Genomic DNA, 23180 nt, shown 5'->3' with positions numbered 1-23180 from the left:
CCTGTATATGCGTTTTTATACACTTGCACTTTGTGAGCGGGCTGGGTTTGTGCTTTGTGGAATAAGCTATTCAGCAGTTTATGTACAGCCCAACCATTATTATTGGATTCTGGTACATTTTGTCATTTATGTGGGCCTAGGCATCTATCGTCATAATAGCAAAAGAAGTATCAGAATAGTTTATATATTAGAGCCTTCCAATTTGGTCAATTCGCAGGACTGCTCTCATCATATGAATTATCAATTGTCAATATTCATTGTTTGTTTCTTTTGGAAGAATTATTTAATAGCAAAGTGGTCAGTGCCTGAGTATTAAACCCTTTCTCTTGGTCTAATTAAGCTTTTACCTTTATTCGGTGAATCACACTTTTATTTATTCAGGTAATGCATGATTAGATCACATTATCCTCCTACAACCACAGAGGGGGATTCCTTCAATGATGATGTTTGTTGCGGTTTCCTTGATAATAATAGATGAACATTGCAAAACTGATTCTGTCACGACTACATAAAGCAAAACACAGACGAGCATCTATGGTACCGAACCAATTTATTGGTGAAGATGATTTCTGAAGTCAAAATGAAATAGCAAATTTGTCAGTACCAAACAGTCATTATTATTATTATTTAAGAAGAAACCCCACCTTCCTTTTGACAGCTAAAGTCGGAAGTACGGGCAAGTGCAAACCACTCTTTCTTACCCTTCCAAACAAGCAGTTAAATTAGGTAAGGTATTCTTACGTCTGTGTGGCTTTCTGGTTGGTTATGGGCAGTCGAGCAAGTTGCAAATCACACGGTGTATGTTAACTCTTACATAATAACAACGCAGAAAAACCAGATGGAATTAGTTTATTTATTGGCTTTTGTCTTTTGTTAACGTCAGTAAATGTGCCCACTAGTTTTGCGTTGTCAGCATTAGATTTGCACGATGCCTTTGTTTAATTGCATTATCAGCATCTGATATGCATGATGCCTTTGCAATAAAATTTACTTAAAACTGTGTCTGAGATTAAGTTTCTAATTAGCTCTTATTCTATTATGTACCTCTCATTTCTAGTGGTTTATATTGCGTTGACCCAGAAGATGCAAGCTTTTGTTCAACTTTTCCGAGATGATGAAATCATACAGTGCACGCACAAAGTGTTAGTGAACATTTGTTAAATTTCATTTTCATAACGTGAGCAGAGTGACTGTTTCACAAGAATGCACCTTCTTATGTAAATCTTCACAGCCCAAGAATTTGAATAGGATAAGGAGCTACCGTCATGTTTTTATCATTATCCAAGCACCCTGGAAGTCGGCGTGAAGCCATCCTCTTCTGAAAAACTTATTTTAGTAACTATAGGTGAACAACGTTTTTCATATTTATCCTTGTGTGAAGGACGTTTCTTATATTTATCATTTTGTCAAGTAGACATCAATTCCAATGAAACCGAACCGAGTCAGCCTGAATTTCGACGAATTCAACTTGGTTTGGTTTAATTTGATAAAAGTTTATATAATAATTCATTTATTATATTAAATAAATTAAGTTTAAATTTGACTCATCATATAATTATATAATTAAAAAAGCTTGAGCTTGAACTACTTTTTGATATTTATTATTATGATATAACACGTATTGTAGTTATTATTATTATATATATAAATGTATATGTATATTACATAGGTAATATAAATAATTTTTATTAATAATACGTATGTAGATATGCATATTATATTATATATATTATATATAAAATTTTAATTTAAGAATAAAATTGATTCGAACTTAAGTTTTAGATAATAAATAAGTCTACAGACGAGCTCATAGAAAAAACTACTTATAAGCCAGATTTCGAGCTCATAAACGAATTGAGTTTGAGTTTGATCTCTCAAGCCTGCTCGCAAGCGAATAGACAAATAAGCTTGTAAGCTAACAAATTAAATTCTATTAAGTTTAGATTTGATTTGATAAAATATTATCGAGCTTGCTACTGAATTTAAATTTAACTTGATTAACTTAATGAATAATTTTTATCAAATTTTTAATTAAGTTGAACTCTGAGCAGCTCATAATAAGTTGGTTTGGTCATTAATCTCCTTATATTTTGGTATTATCATTTTGCTTTCCTCGAGTTACAGTTCTGAATTTTGTCTCTGGTAGCACTAAAGATTTGATATGTTCATTAAGGGAGTGATAATTTCTTATTGTATAGCTGATTTAGAGTTTTAATATACAAAATGAAAAAGAGAAAAAGAAAAGTAACTGTGGCGATTAACAGAAATATTGGACTAGTTGAGCAAAACAACTCATATTTGCTAAGCGTCATCATTCATCGAAACAAACACTTAGGACAATCATGGGTTAGTTGAGTGGTCAGACATTTTAACTTAACCACCGAGTTTGAGAGTCAACATTGCACTCTTTTCCCCCAATAATTGTGGAGTACTTGATAGATAACAGAAGTTGCATCTTCCTTTACATTTTTTTTAGACTGGCCGGTCAACCAAAGGTCGGGTGATGATTTGACCTATCCGGTTCTGATTCGGTTCGAGGTTAGAATTTGCTCTTTGCCCATGTCTACTCCCATCAATTGGTCATCCAAAAGATTATTCTATCTTTCACAATGTTGATGACATTATCTCCTTAGCATTTTCAACTTCACCCTTCTGTTTTCTTGAATCTAAGCATATTCCAAAAGGCCCACTTGGCTAAAAAAAGAGAGTAAAGAGTTGAAGGAATAAAAGAAAGAGATAACAAAGACAAATGCACTACGTCTAAGCATAGTTTTTTCGGTCCACGCTCTTGTTGTCCTCTAAAAATTAGCTTTCCTTTGTCTTTCTTCAACTAAGCTGCCAGATAACCTCCCAAAACCAACACTGAAAGTCGACAAATTTTTAGTTCATAAAAAGAAAAAAGAAAAATTGTGGCTGACAAAACAGTTGGTATGGCACGTGTCACGGACCCAAGTGAGCCACCATATTTTTGTATGGGATAACCATAACCACATGAATTACAAAAATCACAAGTCACTTGCCAACAAAACATATTTGCAACATCACAGTAGCAATTGTGCCTTGGAATCTTTTATTTTAATTTTCCTTTCTTTCAGCTTTTTGTGGTTGTCTTCATAAAAGAAATTATAATTTTTCATTAACACTAATTTTGGCCTATTTAATTTGTCTGGTTTTACAAATATATACCTATCAAACAAGAACATCCACTTCAGGGGAATCCATATTGATGTTTTAGTTTAGTACATAAAAGAGAATAAAAAAAAAGTCAATAAAAAGTATTTAATTTCTTTTACTTGTAAGTATTTATTTTTAATTTATTTATTGCAATAAAATAAAAATTAGAATAGGGTGCAAACAATGTCTTAATATATAAATTCTTTTATTGTTGTTGTAGAAAGCAATTCCAATAATCTTAGATTTTGTAGTTCTTTTTTTTTTTTTCTTTCCATTTTCAATAACATTCTTGTGAAACAAGAGGTGCTATCGTGGTTATCATCAGAGCCATACAGATGTCGGGAAATCATTGCTCACGACTTGAGAAAAAGATCAGCCTATCGAACAAGTCAATCTTCATCGACTTGCCGCAAAGTTTTTTTTTTTCATTTTTACTCTATTGCCCCTTTCAGTGCTCGTTAGATTCTAGAATAATTTTCTTTGTTTACATATTTGCCCTTTTTCTTTTCTCTTTTCAACCTAATTTTTTTTTATTGAGCGGAGCCTAAAAAGTCACAAAGTACACAATTACTGGTTATCTTCTTACACTCGCTATAAAGATAAAAATTCATTTAGCTCAAACTCGAAAACTTTTAAAAAATAAATATTTTTACCATTTAAATCAAACCTTAAATATTTTTTTAGTCTATTTAGTGCTTCAAATTAATTGAAAGTAATATATATATATATGACGCTGCTAAATTTACATTACATTCTCTTTTATTTGAATTAATATTTTTAATTTACAAGATATTCTTTAATTTGTATTCATGTGTTTATTGTGAAATTTTAATTAGCAATTTAGCACTAATTTAAAAGAAAAATTGCATCGTAAAATTTAAATTATTGACTGTAAGCCTTAAATGACACAATTCCAACTGATTTTTAAATGTGTTATGAAATTATGAAATTGAAGCCTAAAAATTTGAAATCTGAACTGGACTTGTTTATACTCAAATTATAAAATTAAAATCAATCTTTTAGCATTACCTGTAATATTAGTTTACTCTGTTTATAAGATAAGGATACGGATATCATTTATTATTTTTATGGTGAGTAAATATATTTATGGGCTCGCATGCCCACTTATTCCATTAGAAGAATCTTAAACTTAAATGTACATCTTTTTAAAATTTATTTAAATTTGAATTTGAAAAGATTTAATTATTTTTTAAATCTTAAATATTATTATTTCAAACTAACTCTAATAACTTTAATTTAGAAAAAAAATTACATTTTAGAAATTATATATTTCAATTACGGATCGAGTTTGTTAAAATTTTAAACTCGAATGGTTAATAGAGTCGGATATATATTTAAAATATTCAAATGAAATTAAATATAGTTATATTTATATTTATTTAATATGTCAAAATCAAAGATAATTTATAAAGTATAATAATTTTTTATTGTGTGGCGTGTAATTTTCAATCAAAAATTGACCGAGTATTTCACCAATTTAAAAACGGAAAGAAAAGACAGAATATCAATTGCAAAAATATCTTTCAACGAAAAGATATTTTAATAAATAAGGAATACAAAATTACCATTGCAAGCACTTCGTAATTCTTTTTCTTTTAAAAGTCAAAAACGTAAATTCAATAGGGAAGACCGAAAGAGAAAGAAGGGTTGGCATAGTTGCCGCGTAAAAGATTCGAAGTTACCACTGGCCCTATATATTACTTCTCTGCTCTCGTCTTTTCCTTTGCCATTCAATTCCTTATTTAATTTTATCTTTCTTACCAAGCAAACGCAACACGAACCCCTTTTCTTTTCCATACTTATTTACAAGGTTCCTGGAATTCAAATTCCCCAAGCAATGAAGAAATCGGGTCTTTTTGCTGCTTCTGTTGCTGCTGCTTCTGCCACTGCCATCTCTGCTTCTTCTTCTTCTTCTTCTTCCTCTACTTCTAACACAACCTTTACGTGTAATTCCAATTTGCAGCTTTCCCATGAGGTAATCTTTTGCTTCCGAGCTTTTATTTCTTGAAATAAATTATGGGTTTTTTCTTCTTAATTTTCAATTTTCTTGTTTTAGAATTGGGTTTGTTTTCTTTTTCTTTGTTCTTGATTTGCATTATATATACCCTGTTTTTCTCTGATTTGGTCGTTGGATCTTGGCAATTGATGCTTGAGAATTGGAGAGTACTTATTTGATTTAATCTCTCGAGTTTTGAGCCTTCCTATTTGTGGGTATTTCTTGGATTTAGTTTCTTGATTGTATTTACCATCAAATTAGTCCCAAATCTTTGTCAGATTGAATTCTAATCATGAATCCTAAAAGTCAATCTTTTTCTTTCAGGAAGCTAAAGACCAAAAAAGATCATCTTCCACAGATAAATTTGCACCAAGGTTTGATGGATTGAGGTTTATTGAAACTCTGGTGACTGCTCATAGATAAGATTTACCTCTCTGGCTACAGAGCTTCACAATTATCACTAATTTTAACCACCCATCTTTTCTCTTTCTCTATTATTTACAAAAAAAGAAAAGAAAGAGCCATAAAAATTATGCACCATAAAGAAAGATTTGACGTATATTTTCTCCTCTTTTCTTTTACTTTGCTTTTCTTTCTCTTATTGGATATGAGTAGCAGAAGAAGTGCCATGTCTTGGGTCAAGTTCTGTAATAGTGTTCACTTTTGAATCTCTTCTTCTTTTAATATTAAAGTCCCTGGTTTCTTTTGTTTTTACCATGTCTTTTCTTGAATCATTTAGTTCCCACCTGTCAGTAGATGGTTGCTTGTCAAAGTGATAGATCTTTCTTAAAAGAGGCTAGTCACAGCCAAGTATTAGTGATATATTTATGGGAAAATGTGATAGACAATTCTACAGGATGAGATCATTGAAGATTTTGGGGAGCCTTGCTTAATTCAAAATACCCATTGGATTATTTCAAACATTATATATTATAGCAATTTCAAGGTAGGCATGCTTGGTGATGTCATGTGTGTGCCTTGGCAAATACAGTGTCATAAGAGAACAGCAAAAACATGGCCTACTTTCTAATGGGAATTTGGGATATTCCCAAACTACAAAATTTCTCTTTGGATTTAGAGCTCTAGCAAGGGGAATTTAGATACCTTTAAACTTGTAATTAAGCTGGAGGAGGGGAGCAGGTTGTCAATCCCCTTTGCTGCTTGTGATAATTGCAGGGTTACCAAAAATTAGATTGGTATTATACAATGTGAGCCAAATTCTTAATTTTTGAGTCATCTGAAATGTGCCAGCATTTTAAAGACATGAGAGTAGCTAAAGAATGAGGAAGACAATCCAAGTCTCGGTGATCCACTGATTTATGAGAAGGAAGATCATTACTGAAGTGAGAAGATGACAGAATCAGAGTCTGTTTATGATTTTTCAGGATTAAAAAAGGGACTGATTATCCTGAGGAAAATGTTCCAGATGTTGAATGACAATCCACCACATATAGAGAAGATATTTTTGGTTTGTGTATGATATACCAAAAATACTACTTTTCGGTATTTGTTGCAAGGTAAAGATAATTTTACCCTTGCCAAAATTTAATAATATTTTTACTTTCAAAAATTCGAAATTTCAATTGAAGAGTTCTATCAATTAGATAGTTTGAAGATGTTTGTACCAATATTATATAGTTAATTTAATATTTTTGATACACCAAAAAAAGTATTATTATTATTATTATTAAATCATAATCTATGATATCTATTTAATTGTGATATAGTCTATATTAGATTGCCAACTGTATAATTGATTTGCAAAAATCTATAATAAGATAAATTAGAGTGTCTGATGTGTGGTACTTGAAACAACACTCTGATACTTATATCATGGCAATTTAAATATACGAAGATCTAGCAATGCCTTGCTTAAGAGATCTTGATTTGCTCGGTATGTATCAAAGGACATATCTAAAAACAACTCAGAAATAAAAATAAATCGAATTATCTTTTAGTTAAATAGATTTCTAGTTATGCAATGAGTTACTACTTGACCAATTATTGTTTTAAAATATAAATTTTAATTAAAATCTGTTTAATGTTTACAAATTATTTCTGTTATATAATTTTGAAAATCATAAATAATTAATTTACGAATTTGAGAATATGACGAGCAGTAGTAAAGTAAAAAGAAAATATACAGAGAGTCTTTGGTATCTCAAATGTTAAACCAGTTCCACAAAAGAACTTTTACTTTTCTTGGTCTTTTTGCCGAAAGAAACTGTTCTTTTTAAACCTTTTGATTTCCAAAAGCAATAATGAAATCCCAATTGGCATAAAGTTAGATGTCGACCATTTACAGAGACTACTGCAAGTTGCTTCCAACAATTTTGTTCCATGATCATAAGTTTCATGACCGACCAAGAAATAAAGATCCCATTTTCATGTTACCTTTGTTGCTTGCTTTCTTGATTTGGATGTTTGTACTAAACTTTTGCTTCTTTCTTTTTTTTTTTCTTTTTGTTTTCCTGTCAAGTAATGTAATGAACTGCATTATTATTGTCTTTAAAGCATGTTGAAATTGATTTGAAGGCACTAAGACTAGTCTTCTTCGCACAATTGCCTTGAATTACACATGAACAAAGAAATTAGTATGCGATTGAGCTAAGAATCTTGTGGTTGAATGTTTATATGTAGCGAGTAGAGAAAAAATCACACTTTCGGTTTTTATCTTTTGCCTTGTGGAGTAGGGCATCAACAAATTGGGTATGAATTGGATTTTGAAATATTTATATTCTTTTCGTGTTGATAGAAATAAATTAAACTTAAAATTAAAATAAAATTGATTTAATATTCATATATGAAATATATTTGAAGTCTAGTTTAAGTATTTAAAAGTATTTTCTTTTAAGAGTAAGAGATTTCATATTCGAAATTTCGCTCTTATAACGAGTATAAAAAAAATTGCTATCCTATTGTATAGTCCAAAATCTGTTGATCATCCCGTAAATCAAAATAAATAAAGTAACTTAAATGAAATTAGACTTTATATAGTACTATTCCATACTATTTATATATGTGTGTGTCCATTAAAGTTTCCTTTTCAATGGATAGGATAAATATTAGCAAAGGTGATTGATGACCAAAGAGGGAAAGGAAGTGCTCATTACTTAATGGAGAATGGAGAGGTAGAGGTAGAGGGTCCACAATCAATTGATTGAGATTTTTATATCCACAGCCTTCTATATTACAAATGTAGGAATCCTAGTGCAATGGACTCTTTTACATTTTCTATTTGCTTGTCTCAAATCTTGATAGTGTCAAGAAAACTAGTTAATTTTATTTTATTTTCTTTAAAAGGAAGAAGTGAGAGCCAAGACATACTCATGTTCATATGGGATGATATCAAAGCCAAGATCCATTGTTTCTTTCACAATGTGGTACCAACAATAAGACATATGAAACAAGGTGAGAAAACTTCGCCACTCAGTTGGGAATTCGGCAAACAACAAACACTTTTAGAAAGAAATGGCCATGTGAAGACAGCCACATGCTTTCTTTCTGATGCAATAATTTTGCTCTGCAAGGATGCATATCAGTTCACTGTATATGTGGTCCTTACTCTCTTTTTTTCCCCTTCAAAAGAAAAAAAAAAAGGATTTTTTGCATATATATATATATATATATTCTTATATTTATCTTAGTTTCTTCTTGTAACTAGGAAGTCATTTATTAGATATGCAAACTTGGCAACATCTTGTTCTTTGCAGTGTAAAATAGCAATTCCAAGTGAAGGAAGATAATGGAACATTGACAGAACACCAAACTAAAACCTTGAATTATAGCAGGGGACAATTGAACAGCTACAAGCAAACAATATCCAATTTCAATACCACAGAATTGTTATCTAAATGGTCTCTCCAAAAAATCTAAATGGTGCTTTTCGGCCGACAAATAGGAGACTAGTGGACCTTAAATTATAGACCTCTTTAGTACAAGACTCATTGCTTTATCCAATTGCATATACGATTTTTAGATTGAATTCTGTGTTCAAAATCTCCGGTAATCAAATACACTTTAACAAAGCTAATACAATCTTTTAAAACGTTAAGAATATGTAAAAAATTATAATTATTAATATAATCTTTTAAGATGTTAAGAATATATAAAAAATTATAACTATTATTTTTAGAGCAAGGAGAGAAAAGAAAAAGGTCTATAACTTGAATTCGAAACTTGTCTAAGACCTAAAAGCTCTAGCCACCGGAGCTTGGTGGTTTTAAAGGCAAACTTTCATCGGAGCTCGAGCAAATATCTTTGAACAATTATGCAAATAGAACTAGAAGTAGAGGTTGAGGAAAGTATAATTTGAAAGAATACAATGTAATAGAGCATCAGTTTAAGAAAAGAAAAAGGAACCTATTAGAGCAATATTGTAGCGATGGAAAGATGTATCAATTTTTAAAATCATGAAGTGATAATGATCCAAGCTTCATAATCTAAAACAACTGGAAATACAATCCTATAAATCCAGCAGTGAGCATCAATGATTGAGAAGCACCAATTTGAACACCGCTAGAGGTAGAATTTTTCACATCATCACAGCTAAGACCATCTTTATCACCTCTGCATTCGTTGGCAAATAAGCCAGGAGGGTATTTACCATAGAGATTTATGTAGCTGAACATGGTTTCAGCACAGTTATTTGTTCTGTCATTTAGGGTTTCTGCATAAGGGCAAGCAAATTCTGTCAATGCCCCACAACATGGCTTGACAGGATACTGAGGTCCTTTACAGTTCTTTGTCAGGACACTATAATCCAAATTCTCAAAACTTATATTGCATTCTGCATATGTAAAAAGAATGCCATTAGCATATGAAGGAAAATCAATGTGCTATTTATCACTCTTATTTTCATTCACAAAAAAAAAAAGAAAAAAAAAAAAAAAAGAATTATTGATCAGAAAAGAGAAAGACAACAACATATTTTCATTCACAAATATAAAGATATGAAGAATTCAAAGCCAAAGTTATTAAAATGGATTTTATATTTTTTCTTTAACCAAAAAAAGAAAAATTAATGGCATTCTTTCATTTATACTATAACCAATTAAAAAGCAATTATCAATTCACTCTATGAAAAGGTGAAGGTTTGGACAGAGAACAATGTTCTTTACAGTTCTTTTAATATATAATTATTAAACTATTAGTACAAGAAGAAGAAGAGAAAAAAAAAAAAAAAAAAAAAAAAAGAAGAAGAAAACAATAAGAAGAAAAGAGAAGAAGAAAAAGATGTTACCTTTCTTGACCTGGAGAAGGGTACGGCCAGAATGTTCATGAGCACTAAGTGCATCATCTGTATCATTTTAATCATTATGAATATGAAAATTGTAATCAGGAAAAGGGAAAAATAAATTAATTAAATAAATAAAGTGGGAAAAAGGATTCTTACAGGAAATGACAGAGGAAGAGGTGGCAAGTTCAGTTACGAGGAAGAAGAAAATGAGATAAAACCATGAACTATAATTGCATGCCATATTTTTCTTAAAAATTAAATAGGAAAGGAGAAAGAATTCTCTCCTCTTCCTCTTTAGGACATGTAATTTGATTTCCAATGCATCTGAAAGAGGAGCAATGAGGTTCCTGTTTTTTCTTTCTGCCACTAAGATCAGAACCCTTTGCTTCTACCCAAAAATGGATGTCTTTTTTTTTTCTAATTTTAGTCAATACAAAGAGATAAATAAAAAGACAAGCGGAGAAGAGAAAAGATTTGCATAAATTTTGGCTTAGGAGATACAACATTTATCATTCTAACAAATAATAATCCAACAAATGAACCTTTTGTATGCAAAACTTAATGAATCGAAATTGATGCATTCAATGATGTAAAAGTCAAGAAAACTTAATCAATTTTCAATTATGTAATTTACCTTTTAAGGGTGCCGAAATGGATCTTGAGTTTTACTTTTCCCACCAATTGTAATAATTCAAAAAAATAAAATTACTATAACTATAGTATTAAGAAATATTTATGCCTAGTGACTTATATTATATTGATGATAAGGAATGCCAATATTTGATGAATTGGAATCTAAACTAGAATTATGTCATGAGTTATGATTCGAAAGAGCAACAAAATTCAGTCTTATATGCACAAGGAATAATGTTTGTTAATTATCATATATAGGAGGTATTACCTATTTTAATTTTAATTTTGAAATTGCTAGCATAAATATATCTTGAGTTGATATGTAACATCCAAAATGAAATGTGGTACTTACCCTAAATCATGCATAAGCTTTTCATTACAGATGCAACAAATTTGCAACATCTTCTAGTATTGAGATTAACAAATACAAAGCTATTGAAAGTTTATGCTAAATTAATCAAGAATTCAAAGTCAAGTCCGGGATACTTTTTTCTTTTTTGATGACAACAATAAAGCAATAATTCATATTATAACTTTATCATAACTTCAAAGGTTTTTATACTCAACTGATGCAATAAAAACCTCTCCCATAATCACCATATATAATGGGTTGAGAGAAGAGATATAAAAACCCTAATAAAAAATGCATTATCTCTTTGAGTTTCAGTCAATCGAATTGAAAAAGATAAGAGAAGAGATATAAAAAGAAAAACAATTCTTCGCATTAATTTTAATTTAGAGACATTATTAACTTTTATATTTGCGATATTCAAAAGAATATTTTCTTCTAAAATATATTGTGACCATTTTAATTAGGAGATAACAATTTCTTGACCAAGTTCACTTAAATGGACAGATTTATGTTTTGCATTTAACAAACTCAATCAACTTTCAACATTGAAAGAGAAGATCTAAGCATTTTTGCATTGGAATCTCAGAGATGATAAACGTATTCAATTTAAGAGAATTTTAAGAAGAAAAAAATGTCAACCATATCATTATACGCATATAATGACATATTTAATTTTTTATTAAGGGACATAATTACATTGGTTAATATATAACTATCATAATCCATCCATAATTAAAAAACTTGATATTATTATTATTATTATCATACAATTAATTTTATCCAGGGATGATAGAGGGAACCAAGTCCACATAAGAATTTCGCAACTTAATGAATTCTTTTAGCTGGAAACAAAGAGTGTTGTTCTCTTTGATTTTTTGAATATACTGTCAGCAGTCGCACACCCGAATGCGTCTTTGTTTTCTACCCCAAACGATTATTTGTAAAATCAGCAGGAGCAATTTAAGATGAACATACAAGAAAATACATATCAAGAGAACCAATATGTGATGCACCTTAGCACAACAAGTCACCATAAATTGCTTCATTGCTGACTTGATTGCTGACAATAATCATGGTTAGGATAACCTCATGACAAGCGAAATATGATAACCTATAATTAAACAAGAGATGCATATTAATGTCCATCGTTAAAGGTAATATATAATTGAAGAAATGCTTAAGCTACTATGGAAGAAAGTAAAAAAGGGATAGAAAAAGGACCAAAAACAACCTTAATTTTATTACTATATTTCATTCTCATGTTTCAATCTGCTTACACTGCATTTGCACGTTTTCCTTGCCACTTAGACGTTCCCGTAAACCAGTCAACAAAGAACCAGTTACTGAAACAGATGCTGTAGAAAGTAACTATAGATTGATCCGCAGCTAAATGAAAAAGATTTCCATATAACAAACCTCTGTAGTAAGAACACCTAAGTCTCACTGTCCAAGGATATTATTATAGCTGGCAGGCCCTTGATGGATATTGTTGTTGTCTCACTTTACGAGTTATTGATCTGCCCATCCTAAGTCGTCGAGTTGTTAGTGCTTCCAATAGAACATCTAAGGAATCCTCTAATGCTTCAGCCTGTTTATCCAATCCATAGGAGCTTAACTCTGGAAGATCTTGCAGCTCAGAGAGGAGGCCAATGGCTGCTCCTGCTGTACAGGTGCGATCATATGATGGCTGAGGTCTGTCCCAAAACACCACTGGTGGTTACTAGTAAGTTTAATATGAGTAAAGGGCTTTAACCAAAAAATGGAACAATAAGTGAGAAGTAGAATTGTTAATACATATGGTATAGAATACAAGCTGCTTCTGGGAGGATTTAACTACGTCATAAATCTCACCGAAGTTTGTGCATCATAGATGCACCAGTGGCCAGGGAAATGCAAGGAAGATCCTCCTCTCCCCATACCGACTTTGTTTGCTCCTGCACATGTAATACACATAAGCCTGCACTACAGTCTCAAAACACCTAATGGAAAAGATTTTTATTTTGATGTTACTAATAGCAGATAGACCTTTCTATATAAAAACTAGAGAAGATATGGACCGCATAATCTGGAAATTCAAGTCACTGACGCAAGAATAAGAATGAATTAAATAAGATACTTTATGGTATTACCTTTAACCGCCTAAACATTGCAGCAGAGTTACTCCATGTGCCGTCAATCAAAACAAAATTCAGAGTTTTGTGTTCATTTGCCTGTGCAGTAGAATCAACATGACAATTACCACCTAGTTGAACTGAAAGTAAAATGATATTTGAAACAGAGAAAGGAGAAAGCACATCCCAAAGTATAAATTTTATTTGTATGCTTAAATAAGTTCCTAAATTTTATGTTTTTATCAGAACTCGGTAATTGATGTGATAGAAATAGCACAGGTTCTTGCACATTACTGCTGCTTCCCATATATACTGGACCACATGAAAATCAACTAAACAAATTAAGAGATGCATAGTGATATAAGCATTTCAAAATAAATACAAAAGTTGCAAGAAAAACATAAAGAAAAACAAAGATGTAATATTGCCATCGTAAAAGAGTACCACAGTAGGAGAGCACTCTATATCAGAAGAAAATCTCTGACCAAAGGCATCTTGAACGGACTTTGTAATGGCATTCTTGTTAGGATAAAGGCACCAAACCTTGTCTTTTCCTGCAATGGCATACAACAGAATCAAAAAAGATTGCCTCCCAGGATCAAATTGAGGTTAAGGAATACAAGAATAGCAATCTCGGTGCTTACAAAGTAAGGGTTTACTTAGCTCTGCCTTCTTGGCCAAGAAGTAAATGCCAAAATTGCAGTTTCACCACATTGTTACAGACTTAACTTTTTAAGTGATTATGTGCTAAAAGGAAATAAATCAAAGTCATTTATTTCTGACTACATGTGCATAAAATTAGATTGTTAATAATCTCATAAATTATTCGGTAAAGAAGGAACCAGTGGCTCTAAAATGTGCCATGTTTTGGGAGCAACAAGGAAAGCTATTATCAATGGACAGGAACAGTGCCGTCGTTCAGCATTGACACACATGAGAATACCCAAAAACCTGGACATGGGGATATGTGTGTGCTTGTACTTGCAATATTAAAATGATTTGAACTGTCTTGCAAGGTATATTGGCTGTGAATTTGAAGAAAATCTTAAAAGGAAGATGCCTCATAATTCAATGTAAGCCAATAAAAATTCTCATATAGTAGGAAATGCAAATTTCAGACACAGAATGTGTATTGAATCCTCAACCATATGACATGCATATGGATGAAACGGGACCTGCATGCTTGAATGCATTCCACATGACTTCCTCGTGTTCAGGAATGCCAAATAGGCATAACATTGCTGATTGGACTCCAAATACTTGCCATAACAACTTCCCAGTGTTGTTTTGGCGTAAAAAATCCTGCAAAAGGTTGATGGGAAAATGTTGATCACAAAAAGGAGAACATATCAATTGGAGCTTAGGAGAACTAAGGAGTGACATGAGAAATCTAACCTTTGGATGCATATACAACCAAAATCGTAGACCAGGCCAAAGAGAGGAGTGCTTGACTTTTGAACACATGCAATCTTCTTCTAGAGGAAGCCAGCACTGCAGATTAATAGAACCACAACAAATCATAAAAACGATTACTCTACTCTTTCTGAACTACTTAGCCATACTTCCTCAAGTACTACCTAAGCTTTGCTTTAGAGCAGAACCAAAAATAAAACCCTATCATATCTGAAACCTTAAAACGACAAGTGAAATGGAAGAAAGACAACAGCAAAGGACCTTACAAAAAAACAAAGTAATGAAGGAAAAGGATGAAGTCCTTCACACTACTGTACCATTGAAAGCAATCATATACCTTCTGGCAAAGATAACCTCTACTTCCAAGTACACGACAAGCTATTTGTCTAGCTGAAAAGAATTGGAGCTTTTCTTCAGAATCACCTAAAGCCTCATATGTTGCTCTGTGTTTCTTGTCCTCATGAAGTTTAAATTCCCCCTGATACAAACAGAAGACAGAGAGAAGCAGTGAGTAAATTTCTGTTAAAGGAATTCTGTTATACAAAATTGCTTGAAGCCTGCGCCTTTTTGAATCCAATCGTAGATGTTATGCCAGGCTGATCTTTCCCCAAGAGCTCACATCGACAGGAAGGTTTGGCACCTCGATGTTGGCTCTTCGCCACCTGGGGCTGTAGTATGTTCCAAGGGTTGGGCTGTTCGCCCATTAAAGCATTCAGAACGTCGTTCTTTTGTTTTTGGAATTGTGTATTTTTTTTCCTCAATTTATTCAATTAATATTGACAACAGTGTATCAAATAAATCTAATCTGATTTGAGGTACTTGGATCTTTTCTGTGGATCCATTTATTCCTTATAGATGAACTAGAATTCCCTTTGGCCAAAAATTAGAGTGCTATATTCAACTTTATTTTCGTCCATTTCATAGTTTCTTTTTTACGATGATTTAGACCATTTGGCACGTCCATAAATAAATTAAGACTACTGATTTAGTACCTTCGCATTTGCCTCTTGAGAAGGTCAATTAACGAGAATATGGAGGCAAAAGAAAGACATTTCAATACACCCACAGTATTTCTCCAAGATTCTTAAAAAACAAAAAGAACTGAACTTGTAAACGTTTATAATCTAAAAGAATACAACTTCCTAGGGAAACATCAATCTCTACCATCTAATTTCCGTACAACTAATGAGAAAAAGGTCAAAAAAAAAGAAGAGAAAATCATATTTCCTAATACATTTTTATTTTCTTATCGAGGAAAGGTAAACTAATTTTACTCCAAATTTAGCTTCTACACTTTACACCTCAATACATTTAAGTGCAAAAGAACTTCTAATGCTAATCAAGCATACATTCAAGTCACTTTCTTTTCATTTTCCCATTAACCAAACAGAACTCTTTTAACTAAATTACCTGAAGTTTACCACCATTGCCACCAAAAGTCATCTGGGTATCAATATTTCTCTGCAAGACCTTCAAATCCTCGACAATTTCCAAAACTTTTGCTGGAACTGGCGATACAGTGCCCCATCCCTGCCATTCCTGCAGAGTTATAGACCCATCAACAGTGTCATTGGCATCAGCTTTTCTTGGAGGAGAACGCGAAGCGAAGTTTAAAACAGTGCAGTTTAGGCTTCTTGGTGGAGATTCCATGTGGGTTTTGGTGGAGAAAGTGCAAGATGGAAGAGAGAATTTGAATGTAAAGAACCTTGTTGCAGGGAACATTGTGGTTCTTTATGGGTTTCTCGGAGCTGGTAATTTTACGGTGTTAGTGCGCAATACGGTGCGTTGTATTGGCAGGAATAATATTTTTTTTCTTGAGAAATTACGTAATTTCCTTAATGTGTCACACTTCTTTCAATTTAACCCCTATCAAGTTTTTCGTTGCAATATTGTACCTCACCTGCATGAAGTACAAGGCATTCATTAACATAAAATGCCTCTAGAAAAGTTGTAAAAGTTAAAATATTGTACCTCACCTGTATGTATTTTCTTCAAATATATTGGTTCCTCTTGTTTAGTGAATTGTTGGTTATAGAATCATTAAAATTTAATTAAATTTTAAAAATATACTGATTAATTTTTTAATTTTTATAGAAGGTAATTTAAAATAGTAAAATTAAAAAAAAAACACATAATAGAGTCGATAAGAACGATAGGAGACCATTATCGACTTTTTAAACAATTAAACTCAATATTGAGTAATTAGTTTAAATAATTTGATTTTAAATTATTAATTTGCTTAAATTACTATGAGTAATTAGTGAGCTAATAGTTTTCTAATTCTTTTTCTTGAGATAAATATAAAAAAGAAAAATGGTTAGCCTTTTTATATTTAAGATATGTTGTTTTTTAGGTAATAATATAAACGGTTAGTTATCTTTGTAATTAATATTATTTGGTGATAAAATTCGAATTTATTTTATTTTAATTATTTCATTTTAATTTTGCTTACAATTCATATATCTTTCTACTAAAGAATGAATATGTCATAGTTGTCTATGTTAATTGCTCTTTTTTTTATTGGTATGTGTCAATTTTTTATTTATAAAATGATTAAATTAAAACACAATCAAATTTGAATAGTTAAAGTAAAATAAAATTAAGTGTAAGATTTAGTGATTATAATTTTACTTATTCCAATCCTTTTCTTAATTTTCTCAATTTATGGCTGACCCATTCCTTAGAATGTATATATATAAAAAGTAGACAAGTCTTGAAAAGAAAACACTTGTATTCATATATAATACTTAATTAAGAAATAAATGACGTATATTAAGTGATAATACGTGTATTTATTGTGATATAATATGGAGGAGCTGTTGTTAAAACAACTATATATGTATACATAAAAAGTTAGTTGCCTACATGCACTTCCATTGATATGCAAAAAAAGAGAGCTTCTTTCTTTATCTAATCTTCCAACCCGTCCTTCCTTCTTTGTATCTTCAATTGTATTTCCTCTCTAACTTTCACTCTCTAAGTTTCTATACTTTCTCTCACTTCGCTCCGATAAATAAACCAAACCAAATGTTACTTTCACTCTGCACATTCTGATCAAAATGGCTTCCGCCATACCTTCCCACACCTGTATCACTTTCTCTTCTTCCTCTTCCCGCCACCAGACGCCTTCTCTTCCTCTCTCTGAATTCAAATTCAATGGCTTAAGGATGCAAATGCCGTCCTTGAAGCTGTCTATGGTGTCGACAACTGCGAGGTCGGATAGGATTTCTCGTAGGTGTGGATCGCGCGTTGTCTGCGAAGCTCACCAGACTGTATTGGATCGTAAGTTATTTGTTTCGAGTTTATTTAGGTTCGATGTTTTAGTTAGGTCGAATCGAATAAGATTTTGATTAGCTGCCAAAGATAGTTTCTCTATAATTAGATCATGTTTGAGCTGGGCTTTCGGCTTCAAAATTATAGCTCTATCTGGTCCGTTATATTCAAAAGTTGTGCTAAGTTCCTTTTTCAAATGATTTGGTGAATGAATCCAATGAATGAAATATATTTTAATTATTTTATATCAAATATTAGTTATAACATTTTATATTTATTATTTATTATTTATCTAATTCTTGGTGTAAAATATCTGAAGTAATAAATATATATATATTTTAATGAATGGCTTCATTCATATTATTATATATTGTTTTAAACTTTGAATGGTTGATAGAATTTAATAAGAGTTTGATCATCAGTTTAATCGTTGGACTAGGGACCATCAATTTGATCAATCTGATAATTTCTTAAAAAATATTAATTAATAAATTTTTTTAAGATTTTATGATTATAAATAAATATATTTCCAAATATTAGTTTAACCACCAGCAGCAATTGGTCAAATATAACCAGTTTTGAATATTAAATTAAATTGGACTGACTAGTTTCTGATTGAATCAATTGAATCCGTCAGTGGATCTAGCTTTTTAAAAAACTATTTTTATTTATGAGAATTAAAATATCTTGATTTTAATTTATTTTTTTCACATATATTAATATTGCCTGAGTTTATTTTTTATGTTTATTTTGTTCTTCCTTTTTTTTTTTTCTCTGAAAAGTTTATTGCTCTTCCTTAATCCTATGCATCGAAATCGAAATCGAAATGAGTTGAGCATTTGACTAAAAAAGAAAAGGGAAATTGATTGTTTTATTTCCAGTATTACAATCATATTTTCCTACACAACAATTTGAGTTGAATTATTTGGTGGACTTCAATTCCAGTTCCAACTGTGACTGATGCGACATGGCAGTCTCTCGTCCTCAAGGCCGACAGGCCAGTGCTGGTCGAGTTCTGGGCCCCCTGGTGCGGACCCTGCCGAATCATCCATCCCGTAGTAGCTGAACTATCAGAGCAGTATGCTGGAAAACTAAACTTCTACAAATTGAGTACCGATGAAAGTCCTTCTACTGCAACCAAATATGGCATCCGAAGCGTTCCAACAGTCATGATCTTTGTCAATGGTGAGAAGAAAGATGCAGTTCTTGGTGCTGTGCCCAAAACAACACTAACTGCTGCCATTGAGAAATTCTTGTAGTAATATAGGCAGGTCATCAAATTAAATCTTCACGTTTACTATAATTCCTTGAGCCTTCTTTTTCTCTTTTGTGACAATTCTTTTTTTTTTTTTTTTTTTTGTTCTTCATTTGTGTCATAATAAATATTATCTTGCTGGAAGATTTGCTTCCCACAAGAAGAATTCTAAAGATTGGAAATGAACATTTCTACCAACTTTGTCAATGTGTTGAAACTCGGAGCTTGTTTTTCTTGATGCTGAACTATGTAAATTTATGAGCTGTTGATCATAATGATTCAAGGATGTTGATTGTAGACTCTACTTTTTATTGCTGTCAAGTGCCGGCACTGCAGGTGAAGATTTTCTTTCTTACTGATTTTGATGGTTTTGGACCTTATAAATCTATGGAATTAATGCTCTTTTTTCTGGAAGCCATGACTACTTGTGCTCAATCCTTTTCCTTTTCTATTATTTGTTTAGCTTCACTTTGTCTTCAACAATTCAGAACAATTATGAGGGTTAAATTTTGTATTTATTCAACAATACTTTAATTTAAAATCTAATATATTTAATTATCTATATTTGTATTCTTTAATATAACTAAAATTATTAGTAAACTATTTCTTTTTAGAAAAAAAAAAAAAAGAGCAATTAGGCTTACACACAATTGAAAGAAATGATAATCACTCATAGTTTATAACTGTTATGTTTTTGCTTTTAAATTTCATAGATAATATTTTTACAGAAGTTAATGTACACAAATTAATTGTAAAAATAATACTGGGGGGAAATTTAATGTCTAGTTTTTGTACATTCTGACAAACTAATAAAAGCACAAGAAATTTATACCAAAAATGTGGTTTACAGAGAAGTGATTCTCTCATAATGGTTAAAATTTATTATACATTAAAAAAATTATATTTAAATATAGTAACATTATTCTAATATTATTTTGATATTTGAATTATTGCAATAAATATGTGTATTGAAGATGAATGACGAAAATATTTTCTTCTTCTTTTTTCTTTTTTGTCTTTTGGAGTTACTTTTTTTTTTATTTAACCATTTTGTCTGCTGAAATCTGTTAATTCTTCTTATTTACTAATAAAATAATCATGGGTTACATTTATTATATTTTAGATTATTCTATTTATGAATATAAAATAAAAAGTAAATTGATTTATAGATATAATAATAATTCTCAAAAAGTACGAAAAAACTAGTAAATTTTATTATAAATTAATAGAATAGTTATTATTTGGAACTAATAAATTATTATAATTGGAGTGATTGAAATTGGTGAGCTCAATTAATTTCTCCTTTTCTTATTTTCTCTTTATTTTTCAGGTAATAAATACTTTTCTATTACCATTTTTTTTCTCCTTCGGGTGTTTTCTCCTTTTCCCAAACAAAGGGTTATGAACAGATTTTTCGTACTTATTTTAGCTCTCTTACATTATAATTTAAAAAAAAAAAAAAGATAATTTTATGTGCAGTTTTCAGATCATGCCATTTGTCAATGGAAAAATTTCTGAAGTTACATTGGTGGATAGTACATACATTTATGACAGAAATTGAGGAAGAAGGCTACAAAGAAGGACAAAATATTGAATGAAAATTAGATATTGCAGAGGAAAATGATATCTATCTCCTAGTGAAAGAGATTGCTGACATATTTTTGTCTATCTATATTAAATTATTTTTCTTTTTTTTTTAAAAAAAAAGAAAAGATTTCATAATAAAGATGAATGAATATAAATTTTTACCATAAAATTATCTCATTAAAAAATTTTCTCTTCGTAAAAAATATAGTAAAGTAAAACCTTACAAAAAAAATGTAATCAAAATATGATAAAATCCAATAAACACGAATTTAAAAGATAATTAAATTATATTCTTCACACTTAATTAATGTCTGTTATTTATTGTTATTGTTGTTTGTCTAATTAATAGGATGGAATTTATGATGAGATTCTAATTTTACAAGTAAACCTAACCCAATTATATTAGAAAGCAAATGGAAATTAAATAATTTAGACTCTCAAAAAAAAAAAAAAAAAGAATATAAAGAGAGATTCAACTCTTTCAATAAGTAGAAAAACTAAATTCGAATTTAACTACTACACTATAAATTAGATAACAATTTAAATGTGAATAAATTATTCAATTTTAGTTTATCATATGCATTTTATATGTACGCCAAAGTTTTTTCATTTATGTAAGATATAAAAAATGACTTGCTAGTTGATACCTGCAAAATAATTTATAATCTGTGGTTGGTGGAGGATACGACGGCGGTGGCGGTGCAAGTTGGAGAAAAGAGGACGGCTGCGGTCATGGAGTTGCTACTACAGGCGGCCGGCCAAGATCCTCCATATTATTTAGGAATTTCGCTTTTTTACTTTTTCTTTTTTTTTTTGGAAAGAAATGTTTCAATAAGATAAAGGAAATGGCTGAGAAAGTGAAGCCTGACTTAAATAGTAAATATATATTAATTAGAATTCTTAAATTTAAGGTTTTTTTATTTTTTTTTATTTACTTCTCATTATTAGGGTAAGTTTGGTTGATGAGTGTTTCTAATGAAACGAATAATTTTGTCAGATTGATGACATTTGATACGTGTACGCAGTTTGCATACCAAATTTGTTCCTCCGTGCCAAGTGGGTTACCACTTGGATATTTATTTGTCATTTTCAATTTCCGTTATTATAGAGAATGACATAAATGTGCTTAATTATTATATAATTATGTATTTTTTAGATTTTTTTATTCATAATCTACAAAAACTCTCAAATAAATTATATTGGTTATATATTTACGAAACTATAATTATGCATATTTTAAATGTGCTACTTTTATATTCATCAGTTTTTAATTAATACTAATATAAATAAAAAATAATGCATTATAAAAATATATTATGTAGCTAATTATAATGAAAAGTTCATAATCCTATATTAAAACTGAGTTCAATTAAGAACTTCTTGTAATCCATACATGCATTCACATTTATATTTCTAATAATAGAAACAACAAGATTAGATGATTCTATTTACAAATTCAATGAATTTTGTGTGGAAAAAGGATATGATAAAAATAAAAAAAAAATAGAACTGCCCTTATCATGTAACCCATTTTATAATATTCCAAAGTTAATTGAATAGGGTATATAAAGTCCATATTCCCTTATTTTTTCTGTTATTTTAAAATAAATGTATATTAATGAATTAAAGAATCTTATGTACATATTCTATTAATAATACAAAGTCCTGTCCATCATTTTTAAAGGCAAGGCTGATCATTAGAAAATACTTAAATAAATTTATGTAATGCTTAATTATTAGGATTATGTTTACGTGCATAAAGGAAACCACATAAGTCAAATCTTTGCTTGCTACGATTTTAAGTTAAGTGCAAAATTAGTGTCATGAAGATAAGATTCAAAAGCAATTAATATGGCCTAATTTGCTCTAAAGCAACATCCATAACCATAATTAGTATCAATAAACTTACTTAATTAATGTTCATGTTATGATGTGAAGATAATGTAAAAAAACAAAAAGAAAAAAGAAAAAAGAAAAAAGATTCTTCTTCAAATTAGATAATGTAATTATCTATTAGTGGAATAATGATATCATATCATAGAGGTTAATAAATTTATTTATTTTTTATTTATTGTCAACTATAGGGTTGCTGAGCACTATGACTTTTATTATTGTATAAACAAAAT

General features: G+C 30.4%; 4 protein-coding genes and 1 long non-coding RNA gene across 11 annotated transcripts; 2 read left to right on the top strand and 3 right to left on the bottom strand.

Moving 5' to 3' along the window:
* Window positions 1-4904: 4904 nt before the first annotated feature.
* On the top strand, window positions 4905-6774 carry LOC125370684. Its single transcript, XM_048377149.1, has 2 exons — window positions 4905-5170; window positions 5516-6774. Exons 1-2 carry the CDS (start codon window positions 5033-5035, stop codon window positions 5612-5614), a joined length of 237 nt encoding a protein of 78 aa, XP_048233106.1. The 5' UTR covers window positions 4905-5032; the 3' UTR covers window positions 5615-6774.
* Window positions 6775-9486: 2712 nt separating this feature from the next.
* On the bottom strand, window positions 9487-11008 carry LOC8262070 (GPI-anchored protein LLG1). Its single transcript, XM_002517876.4, has 3 exons — window positions 10587-11008; window positions 10434-10490; window positions 9487-9980 (listed from the first exon to the last, which is right to left on the bottom strand). The coding sequence occupies exons 1-3, from the start codon at window positions 10669-10671 to the stop codon at window positions 9634-9636; spliced, it is 489 nt and encodes a 162-aa protein (XP_002517922.1). The 5' UTR covers window positions 10672-11008; the 3' UTR covers window positions 9487-9633.
* Window positions 11009-12144: 1136 nt separating this feature from the next.
* On the bottom strand, window positions 12145-16708 carry LOC8262071. Of its 7 annotated transcripts, none has more exons than XR_007216805.1 (10): window positions 16350-16706; window positions 15277-15417; window positions 14922-15017; window positions 14702-14828; window positions 13971-14080; window positions 13545-13625; window positions 13267-13349; window positions 12647-13109; window positions 12429-12526; window positions 12145-12336 (listed from the first exon to the last, which is right to left on the bottom strand). XR_007216805.1 is itself a non-coding variant. In XM_048377364.1 (9 exons), exons 1-8 carry the CDS (start codon window positions 16659-16661, stop codon window positions 12875-12877), a joined length of 1185 nt encoding a protein of 394 aa, XP_048233321.1. In that variant the 5' UTR covers window positions 16662-16706; the 3' UTR covers window positions 12145-12526; window positions 12832-12874. The 7 variants fall into 7 exon arrangements, 2 of the variants coding, with proteins under 2 accessions (XP_048233321.1, XP_015573906.2); XR_007216806.1 differs by having other exon boundaries at window positions 12145-12526; window positions 12647-12758; window positions 12832-13109; XR_007216807.1 differs by having other exon boundaries at window positions 12832-13109.
* A 1103-nt stretch (window positions 16709-17811) lies between these two features.
* Window positions 17812-19881, top strand: LOC8262072 (thioredoxin). Its single transcript, XM_002517878.4, has 2 exons — window positions 17812-18221; window positions 19158-19881. The coding sequence occupies exons 1-2, from the start codon at window positions 17999-18001 to the stop codon at window positions 19469-19471; spliced, it is 537 nt and encodes a 178-aa protein (XP_002517924.2). The 5' UTR covers window positions 17812-17998; the 3' UTR covers window positions 19472-19881.
* Window positions 19057-22431, bottom strand: LOC125370502. Its single transcript, XR_007216534.1, has 2 exons — window positions 21702-22431; window positions 19057-19445 (listed from the first exon to the last, which is right to left on the bottom strand). It is a non-coding gene; the product is annotated as an uncharacterized LOC125370502 (long non-coding RNA).
* Window positions 22432-23180: the final 749 nt, after the last annotated feature.

Source organism: Ricinus communis, chromosome 7 (genome assembly GCF_019578655.1).
Source record: "Ricinus communis isolate WT05 ecotype wild-type chromosome 7, ASM1957865v1, whole genome shotgun sequence".
Taxonomy (NCBI): Eukaryota; Viridiplantae; Streptophyta; class Magnoliopsida; order Malpighiales; family Euphorbiaceae; genus Ricinus; species Ricinus communis.
The sequence above is the reverse complement of the archived record's forward strand: the minus strand, read 5'-3'. Positions and strand labels throughout refer to the sequence as shown.